This window comes from Acipenser ruthenus, chromosome 36 (genome assembly GCF_902713425.1).
Source record: "Acipenser ruthenus chromosome 36, fAciRut3.2 maternal haplotype, whole genome shotgun sequence".
Taxonomy (NCBI): Eukaryota; Metazoa; Chordata; class Actinopteri; order Acipenseriformes; family Acipenseridae; genus Acipenser; species Acipenser ruthenus.
The window spans coordinates 10,104,304-10,115,240 of NC_081224.1; the positions used below are offsets into that span (position 1 = coordinate 10,104,304).

Genomic DNA, 10,937 nt, shown 5'->3' on the forward strand with positions numbered 1-10,937 from the left:
CCTCCCTCTTTGTAAAAGTTCTACTGGAGTTTGCCTCGGCTGGAGACACGCGCGCACATCACCTAGCGATACTGCAGAGCGAGCTGTCAGAAGATGTGAGCTACGAGACAGGAGACACGTCTCAACAGCAGCGATGAGAGTCACCACGATTCACAAATTAAGCCTCCTCTTTTGTCTGTTAACCAGCGCCTCTGCCTTGGATTCGGAGTATCGGGATACTGGGAGCAAAGGTAAGCTGCACTGCACGCATCAGTATTGTCATTGTTAACTAGATTGGATCTGCACAAAAACATCCTCTACCGTGATTCCTGTACCGTATTGTGTATATATAATGTACTGTATACTGTAGATCGGAGAAGATTTGTCATGCTCGAATATTCTTTCAAAATGTCAGCCCATATTTGAATGTTATTTTGCAATGCAAAGTATAACGGTACCATCCCTTGTCAGTGTGCAGTGCCTCCCTGTGCTCTGTGCTTGCACTCTGTTATGATCTTACTGTGGCAAACTTTTTATAAGAGTCAATGCATCTTTCTGATACGGGCTCGTTTTGGTAACATCGTGTATTTCGTGCAGTGTTTGTTCCAACACATCAGAGATTGCCCCACTACTGCCCTTATACAAGAACCCCAATAGTAAAAGCATTGCAAAGTGTGATGAAGCTGAAAGAGTGGTTAAGCACAGGGAAGCATTGCAAAGTGTGATCAAGCACAGTGAAAGAATTGGAAAGCACAGGGAAGCATTGCAAAGTGTGATCAAGCTCACTAAAAGAATGGTAAAGCACAGGGAAGAATTGCAAAGTGTGATCAAGCACAGTGAAAGAATGGTAAAGCACAGGGAAGCATTGCAAAGTGTGATCAAGCACAGTGAAAGAATGGTAAAGCACAGGGAAGCATTGCAAAGCCCAGAGAGATTTGGTAAAGCATATTAAAAAAAAAGACAAAATACATGCAAGAAACTGCTTCCTTTGCACATTCATAGGAGATATTTCTTATTGTATTACTTGTATTGTAACACTTGAAATGTATTTGATTTGTATTCCTAATACAACTGTAGACAAAGTGATATGGACTCAAACCTGTAAGAGAATGCTTGCTGTTGGACGGTTTTGCACGCGCGTTTCTTATCTCTAGTGAGCAGGCGTTGGTAAAGCGGCTCTGGGAGAGAGGAGGAAGGGGTGAGGGGTGTCATTGTAGTGCATGAGCTGCTGTTGTTGTTTTTCAATGCGAGAACGCGTCTGTACCACTTTCCACCACCAGAGGGCAGCTCTAACGCTGAAACCTTCGGGGGTGCTGCCTTTTATACCGCGGCTACTCTGTTGACAAGACAGGTCTGATGTTGGGCTGGTGACTTGGGAATTAGAGCAGATATTTACCTGTGACATATTTAAGGGTAACCATGTACACTAGGACAGTTTTCAACTCGCACCCCAGTGCATTCTGGTAAGTGTAGTCCTGCTGTGAAAGGTACCTGAGACAGGTAAACACGTCCCAGAATGCACTGGGGTGGGGGTTGAAAAGCCTGAACGGTACCCAAACTGCCCGAGTGTACCCGGAGTCCTACTGTAACCCTGCCTCAACCAGAACAACCAGCTGCAAACCAGCAAACCCTCAGCTCTGAGCAGCACACACCAGTGCTGGACATTGCTGGATTGTGCAGTGTGCTTACACAGTGTACTCTATATAGCAGCAATGGCTTTGACTGTATTAAGGATTGCTACCCAGTGCTGTCCCGGCTGCTCGCTGGGCTACGTTGGCTCTCTTTCATTGTTTTGGGCTGTGTCTCTCGCAGCTGCGCTGTTGCTGGCAGTGGAACCGAAGGACCCCAAGTGCTTCACGGAGAGTCTGAGGGACCTGACCTGCTTTTGGGATGAGAGCCTCCCCCAAGAGGGGCTCCCCAACCACACCTTCCACTACAGATACGAGTGAGTCCCGTCACAGCTTTGTTATTCAAAAGCAGGGCAGCAAACGAGCGTCCGGGCACCAAAAGCATTCAAACATTCGCTGTTAATAGAGCACACAGGGCGATTCATAATTCAGCATTCACGCTAACACTGTTGTGCATTGCTTTCAATGTTGCTTGAATGTTGACATTACTGAACAAACCTCAGGATCGAGATATAATTAATATATATATATATATAATATAATATAATTTTGATTTTTTATTTAACATCATGTAATCAAAGAAACCGGAAGCCATAATACAGTATTTCATGTTAGATTTAGAAATGTCAAATTTTTGGTGTGCAATTCAATATGTTAACGTAACATTGTTCAGCTGGTTTCATTCGACTCTATGAAGCAACATTAGTTCATTCTAGAGTGATCCAAAACGTTTGACCACAGCTTTAACTACTTCAAGGTCTGTGGGGATGTTTAATTTGGTTCAATTTCAACCATTTAGGACAGGGCTGGAACAAAGACCAGGAGTGGAAGGTCACCCCTGGAGGAATGGATTCCTTCTCTGTGTGCTTCTCAGCACGTTGTATTGCTTTGTTTGCAGATCAGAGGACAGTCGTCTGTGTAACCTGACCGTGCAGACGCTCAGTAATAACCGGAGCAGATTCCTGTGTGAGTTCCCTGAAGCCATCCTGTTTGCCCAGCTGGATGTCACAGTGATCGTCAATGATGTGATAGTCCATCACCGCAGCCTGTCTGCTGATCAAGTCTGTGAGTGTCCCTCCTGTACCTTGTCGTGTCTTTATACTGGAGCTAGGGGTGTTAGATTTAGGGAAAAGTCTGACTATAAAAAGTAGACAAGCATTTTGGATCGTAAAGTCTTTTCAAACCAAAACATCACATTCTTATCGGGCCACGTTTTCCAAAGCCTCGACTCCAATTAACTCCCGACTCTTTGAAAGAGACCAAACATCTGTCCCTTTAAAATGTAACAAAACTAGAACAACTTAGTTCTGTGTTCTCTCGCAGTCTGTGATCACTGCGATGACGACGCAGCTGCAGAACACTGTGGAAGACTGCGAATTCCCCGGGAGGTTCGGAGATTTCCCAGGAATTCCGTTCTCCGCCCATTTCGGGCGGCCTCTACTCATAACTGTAATGCGGGCTTTCCCAGCGTGCCTCAGGGCTGTGGTTTTCATTGCAGTGCTCCTAGACCCTCCCATGAACCTCAGCGTGCGTCAGACTGGCAAGCCAGGGCAGCTGCACATGAAGTGGTTGCCTCCGCCTCTGAAGTACATGGACGACAGCATCATATACGAAGTCGGCTTCTCAACTGTGGGCTCCGAGCTGCGGAAGGTGAGAGATAGGGAGCTCGCCTCTGGTGTGAACTGCAAACTGAAAGACTGCACGCATATCTGTGAGGATTGCACAAAGAAAAAATGCTTAAGTGTTTGCTAGCTTAGTGACTAACCCGCTAACAGATTTGATCCTTTTGTGTTCACATGTAGTTCATATATACTCTAACATACAACAGCCAGACCAGCTGTCCCATTGTTTTCTATGGAGGTCAGCCATTCCATTATTGCTCAAATAAAGCACAGCTCAGGCGACACTAATTATTGATACCTGTTCTAAAGCCACTGCTCTCAGGAAGCGAACTCTTTCAGTAGACCATTATTTCATACAAACAGAGGTAAATAAATATCTCATAGTGATAATGGCATTGCTGCGTCAGGTTCCTCTGGAATAATGGCACTCCCCTGTTCAGATAATGCCCTGGGCTTTATTGACTCTTGCGTTCCATTATTACCTCGTCACACAACGGCAATGCCATTCTCCCAAAGGTATCATGTTTAATATAATCAAAAAAAGGTGTCATAAAACAAAGCCAGATTTGAGAAGCTTTTACAGTCACATCTTTGTGCCGGGCAGCAGTGTGGAGTAGTGGTTAGGGCTCTGGACTCTTGACCGGAGGGTCGTGGGTTCATTCCCAGGTGGGGGACACGGCTGCTGTACCCTTGAGCAAGGTACTTTACCTAGATTGCTCCAGTAAAAACCCAAAGATAAAATGTGATATCTTGTAACAATTGTAAGTCGCCCTGGATAAGGGCATCTGCTAAGAAATAAATAATAATAATAATAATAATAATAATACTGCTGCTACTGATTAGTAACTGCATTGAGAACTGTTTCGAACACAATCAATCGCTGAATTCATGTTTTATTGGGGTTTGAAGAGTTAAACCCACGGCGTGCAGTAATCGAATGGTCAGTTTATTAATTCGTTGTTGCATGCGTGATGGAGTTTTGCTCTGAGTGTTTTGAAGAGATATTAAAAAGGCTGGTCTGTATGGGAGCCGCAGTGCGTCAGTGCTGTGCCGTCTTACTGACCGCGTGAGTTTCTGTTCCCAGACGGAGGTGATCAAGGGGGGGCGCACAGACTGTGTCCTCATGAAGCTGAAGCCGCTGACCCAGTATGTGGTCAGTGTCCGAGCCAAACCCGACGGGGTCACCTACAACGGCTACTGGAGCGCCTGGTCCGAGCCCGTCGCCGCGGAGACGCCAACAGGTGGGCAAAGACCATCTGAACTGCTCAGACCTTCATTCATAACTATACACTGCATAGCGGGACATGGAGAATGCAGTGAATTCAATGACAGTCCTCTCTTTAACCCTTTGTGGTCCATTTATTCAGTGCGTCTCAGGCGCGTCTGGTCCAATTTATTTTCACACGCGCAGTTTATTTTAGACGCACTGTTTAAAAGTATTTTTTTTCACTGTAAAACAGGTTTAAAAGTCCCTGCATATCAACAGGACACTCAGTACTGCATCTCCAGCCCCGCTCCTTGTTCGCTGTATTTTTCACATACCTCTTCATAGTCGTGCATACCGATCAATCATCTCCTGATCACTCATTTTATCACCAAACTCCTCAACAATGCGATCCAAGTCATTATTTTATTACTATAACATCTCAAAAAGCTCTGCACATGTCTGTGATATTCTTTGAGCGCTGGATGCAGAAGCAGCTATCTTGTTTGTTTATGTCCGTGTTATCTCTGTGGTGCAGGGGCTGTGTGGATTGCTCAGATCCGCCCCTTTTTTTTTGGCTTCTCTCGGCTCCTATCGGTCTCACTCGGCCATTGAATGGTTTTCTTGGCTTTTTCCTGAGAAAAAACGACTAGAGACCTGTGCTTTACGTCTTTTTGATGATGTCGGACCGGAAAGGGAAAATTGTAATGTCGGACCTGGGCCAACACAGGACCGCAAAGGGTTAATTGATTGAATAAGACTTTAAGCGTGTGGATTTGTTTTCATAAAAGACATTGAGAAACACTTTGAAACGTTTGTCATTGATTTTCAGATGTAATCGGTTCATGAGGGAAGACGGAAACAGCTCCATACTCTGTGTTTCTGTCTGCCCTCGCTGCTTGATTCGTTCTGTGTTGCTCAGAGCCGTCGTGTGTCCTCTCTGTACACAGCTGTGAATGGCTCTGGGTCGCAGCTGTGCTGACAAGCTGTTTAGTTGATGTCCTTGTCTCTCCAGATCTGGATCCGCTGATCCTGGCGCTGTCTCTGATCCTTCTTCTAATCATGACAGTCTTGTCCATCACTGTCTTCCTGTCACATCGGAGGTGAGTCTATTCAAGGCGCTGGACATTTATTGGTTTTGAAAGGTGGTTCTTGTGAATTTCGGAAAGGAAAGGGACAACGGCACTGGACACAGTCCGACAGAGAGAGAAAAAGAGAAATCCTCCCTCTGGCTGGCGGACAGAATAGAGGGGAAACTGCAGGTGGGGGAGAGGAGAGAGGGAGCATTGACAGCTGCAGAGTCTGTAGCGTCCTCCCACATGACCAGAGACGCATAAATATCATTCTGCTTATTTCATGCCTGTTCTTTTGCATTCTGTAATGCACTGCAATACTTGTTCAGCTTGCCATGCCAATAAAGAATTTGAACTTGTACTTGAGAGAGATAGAAGGCGAGAGACAGAGAGAGACCTTGGTCTCAGTCCTGGGCCTCTCTCAAGCAGAGACTGACATTGGTGCTGAATTGTGTTTGTTTTGTGATGTGGGGATATGTCCACTGGGAGTGCTCATTTTCTGCCTTATTAAACTCGGTCATCTGAAGCAGAAAGACATTCCTCTCTTCCTGTAGAGAGACGCTCATAAAGACATGCTGAGGGGGGGATGTTAAGAGCCATGCAATTGAACTGGGCTTAGGACCATGACTTTAATTCAGTCCCCACTCTGTTGTGGGAGAGGACAGTGGTGTGAGAAAGGAGGAACTATTAACCAGGGAAGCAAGTCACAGTTATCAACATATTTCTTTGCATGTTTTATCCAGCCCTGAATGTATTTTTGTGCTGATTTTTCTTGTAGGTTTTTGTTGAAGAAAATGTGGCCTCTGATCCCTTCTCCTGAGAGCACGTTTGGGGGTCTTTTCACTGTTCACAGGGGCAACTTCCAGGTATGCACAGCGCCTTCCGGTTAACTGTGAGGCAGCGAGACAACGCTGTAAAAACACGAAGAGGCAATCCAGGGGGCTCCGTTATCCAGCCGCAATTACTTTAGTTTTGTATCACCTAGAATTAATTAAAAAACTAAAAAAAAAAAAAGTATCATTTAGATCTTTTATTTAACGTCATGTAATCAAAGAATCTACAAAATGACATCGCAAAAGTCTACCGGAAAGAAGCCATAACAGCAGTAAAGTATTTCATGTTAGATTTCGAAATGTCACGTTTTTCGTTAAGTATTTTGAAAACTGCAAAGCGGTGTGTAATTCAATATGTTAACATAACGTTATTCAGCAGGTTGCATTGGACTTTAGGAAGCAGAATGTGTTAATTCTATAGGGGGATGCAAAACCTTAGGCCACAGCTGAATACTGTCAATTATCAGTGCAGTTGCTGCTAGCAGGTTCCAATGGGGAGGGGACTTATAATGTAGGTTCATGTGTAATAGGTATGAAAGCAGGGTACAGTACAGCATGCACAGTCCCCTTGATAGGAGCATGAAGAGAACCAAAACCCATTTCAGCATGGGAGACGTTGAGAAGTGTTTGTCATTAAAGTTTCTGTTAGTATTTATCAGAGGAATATCTGTGTAACTCGTTGCTTGGCTTGGCAGGAATGGTTGGGTCACAACAACGTCTATCCATGGTGGAGCCCGTCTTTCTTCTACTTTGAGGAGATGTTGGTGTCTCTGGAGGTCCTATCAGAGTTCAAACCCAGTGTTCTCCCACCCTTACCCCCAAAAGCTGGGCACCAATTCTGTCTGGAGGAGGGGGGAGAGGAAGAGGGTGGCGACCTTCCTTTTCCCCAGCTTCACAAGAGCCAGACCGGACTTGAAACCCAGACGGGGCCCCTGCATCAGTGGCTGTTTCCCTCCAGAGGGCCCCCGGAATCCAAAGACGCCTATGTGATCCTGAACTTCACCCCTGGAGATCCCGGCGTTCCCGACCCGGACGTTCCCGAGGAGGACGCCCCGTTGCAGACGCTCTTCGCCACTTCGGAATCCAGCGTCCGTTCGGGAATCTCTTCGGACTCGGAGAGGCAGAGCCCGGTGGAAAGAACATCCTCCGGGTTCAGCTTCGACTACGCCGTCTACGAGCCCAGCGGAGATCTGCTGTTCCCCAGCAAGGATCAGAGCTATGCCTACCTGAGGGTGGCTGATTCGGGCATTTCAGTGGACTACAGCCCCATGGGCTCTGGATCCAGTGCCCTGACCAGTCACAATGGCATTGGCATCTATACTAACCTTTATAAGAATGACATCTGCCATCATTTGGATCAGCTGCCCCATAGTAGTGGAGCCGTCTGCTCTGGGTACTGAGGGCAGAGGAGGGGAATCTCTTTTTGGGTTCCCTGGCCGTGGTCCATCAGTGGCAGAATCAGATCCCATTGCAACCCCAGTGTGTCACCCTGAAGACAGCCCAGCGAGCAGAGCCATCAGCAGAGCGCAGCATCACCAGCAATGCAAACACTATGGATTTGGAACTGTACAGTATGGTGGTTCTGATTGCACTCTGTCTGTGTGATTCTGAGGTCCATCTGATCCTGAAATTTGCTCTGTGTGTCGGTCAGTTGGTGTTGGGTCATTCAACGGTGACCCCATTGGAATGTCAAAATATGACGCAATCCTGGTGCCTTTCTACCACTGGCAGCCTCAGCGTATTGCGACACCGTGAGCACAGAAGCATTGATTAGCAGTTGATTAGGTTGCGATCACTAGGAGGGCTTTTACTGTGGGCAGGTGATTGCAAAATACATCCCTTATGAAAGTTCACCATAGTAAAAGCATTGTTAAAGCGTGATCAAACATAGGCAACCATTGCAAAGCCCATAGGAACCACAGTAAATGCACAGTATAACCATCACGGGCAGCAGTGTGGAGTAGTGGTCAGGGCTCTGGACTCCTGACCAGAGGGTTGTGGGTTCAATCCCAAGTGGGGGACGCTGCTGCTGTACCCTTGAGCAAGGTACTTTACCTAGATTGCTCCAGTAAAAACCCAACTGTATAAATGGGTAAGTGTATGTAAAAATAATGTGTAAAAAATAAATCTAATTGTATGTAAAAATAATGTGATATCTTGTAACAATTGTAAGTCGCCCTGGATAAGGGCGTCTGTTAAGAAATAAATAATGATAATGAGAGAACCACACCCTTTTTATAAGGGATGTATGTGATTCATAAACAGCGTACAAAAAAAACCATGTGATCAGCTGTAGGTACAGTATAGGATGCATCCCTCCCCATTGTATACATGCGTTTGATAGAAATATATCTACATAGTGTAGTGTATAATGTTTATGTACTGTATGGTAGTGGGACAGTGTTGTTTTTATTTTGGTTTTATATATGTTTTGTTTATGGTATATTCTGCCAAAATCGTAATCAAATCAAACACGTAGGAGAGACAGTTTACAGCGTTAAATAAAATAATACAGAATCACCTCTCAAACATGGGGAATAAAAAAGCAAACGAACCAACCGTTCAACACTTTACAAAAATAGGGGGCACGTGCATGACCGGCAGTGTGGAGTTTCAGAAGAGACACAATTAGATAACGAGCAATCCTGAAGAATACAGGAATAAATAGACTCAGTGCCACAGATACCTGTGGGTTTCAATAGCAAGGAACAGTAGAGCGTTACATCATTAACTATGTAGTACATGACATCACAATCGTAGATTTGAACAGAGTGTGATTACCATGGCATCACAAGCCTATCAATACCTCCGCTGTTTGTTTTCAAACACACTTTCCCTTAAGGTTTGGTAAACACACCGAAACGCTGGGAAGTTGACTCTTTTGAGCAACGGTACATATCTAAAGAAAAGACAGCATCAACTTTATGTTTAATAATACAGTTCCTGCATACAGTCTTTTGTTTTTGTGGTTGATAATAAGTTAATAGGGTAGCTTGTCTCTTATTAACACAGCATAGCGTGTAATACGAGTTTTAACAAGAGACACCCTCCCCACCATGTAAGCGCTTGTAAAGTATATTATATTCATGTGTTTATGCCATAATAGGGACAACAAATGTGAGATACATTTCAGTGGTTATTGTTCAGAATTGTTTTTATTCCAGTGAGAGGTTTTGATAGACCGCCTCCACTGTCTGAGACACATTACTTCATTCAAATTTTGTACCAAAGAAAAAAAAAAAGCATTATCACTGCCGTACCTTGTAAAAAAATGTTTTATTTGTTGTTCATTTTCTCTAATGCATTTCTACAAAGAATATTTTTGTAATAAACTTTATTTTGGGGGACAAAACTTGTAAATTTACATTTTTATTTGAGATATATATATATATATATATATATATATATATATATATATATATATATATATATAGAGAGAGAGAGAGAGATGATATATATAAATACAGTATATATATATATATATATATATATATATATATATATATATATATATATATATATATATATATATATATATATATAGATCTATATCTATCTATCTATCTATCTATATCATGAAAAAATATTTTGTTCCTGAGCAGTACTTTAGTGTAGGAGACAGAAGGTAGAGGGAAGGAGACTCTTCTTCACACAGAGAGTGGTGAGGGGATGGAATGGGTTACCTAGTCATGTTGCTGAAGGAGACTCTTCTTCACACAGAGAGTGGTGAGGGGATGGAATGGGTTACCTAGTCATGTTGCTGAAGGAGACTCTTCTTCACACAGAGAGTGGGGAGGGGATGGAATGGGTTACCTAGTCATGTTGCTGAAGGAGACTCTTCTTCACACAGAGAGTGGGGAGGGGAGGGGATGGAATGGGTTACCTAGCCGTGCTGTTGATGCTGAATTACTGGGATCCTTTAAGACCCAACTTGACAAAGTTCTGAGATCAGTCAGCTGCTGGCCTCCTCTCGTTCGTAGATTAGTCTAACCGCTCCGTTTCAGTGTAACAGATAGCTATGTTTCAAGTAGAACCTTAATAAAATGGGCAAGACTTCAGCATGACAGTTCAGTTTTGGAACTTGCACGGAAATAGCATGAGGTTGTGTCCCATTATTAATAATAACAACAGCAACCAGGACCTGTTTAAGAGAAGTGAGCGATTATCTTCATATGACAGAATCATTGGGATCCCATTCTAACCCCAGTGTGTCACCCTGAAGAAGCCCCAGCTAGCAGAGCCATCAGCAGAGCGCTGCACCACCAGCAATACAAACACAATGGAGCCGCACAGCACAGTGATGTTCCCATGCCTTCCTGCAAAAATACTATTAACCAGAGGTGTCTTGAAAGAGCATGCTGTGTGTGCCTGTGGTATGTGACGATCATTTTAGACGACCCCCAATGCTAGCCCCAGGCCGAGAGGGAGAGATTCCTTTGCTGTATAAAATGAATAAGAAATGTGACAAACACGACAGCGGAATTTCTTATCTGAACTTGAGAGAACATTTTCAAACCACAAAACCAAGCTTTCGTCGGAAAAAAGGAATTGCTCACTGTAGGAATTTCTCAGAATGGGATGATCGCTTGGCTGTCTGA

The 10,937-nt window shown here is 44.2% G+C and overlaps 1 protein-coding gene across 1 annotated transcript; it reads left to right on the top strand.

The window, feature by feature from the left end:
• The first annotated feature begins 69 nt into the window (after positions 1–69).
• LOC117409796 (erythropoietin receptor-like) lies at positions 70–9,691 on the top strand. Its single transcript, XM_034016071.3, has 8 exons — positions 70–230; positions 1,792–1,924; positions 2,506–2,672; positions 3,106–3,257; positions 4,314–4,470; positions 5,449–5,536; positions 6,285–6,372; positions 7,035–9,691. The coding sequence occupies exons 1-8, from the start codon at positions 134–136 to the stop codon at positions 7,737–7,739; spliced, it is 1,587 nt and encodes a 528-aa protein (XP_033871962.3). The 5' UTR covers positions 70–133; the 3' UTR covers positions 7,740–9,691.
• The last annotated feature ends 1,246 nt before the right edge of the window (positions 9,692–10,937 follow it).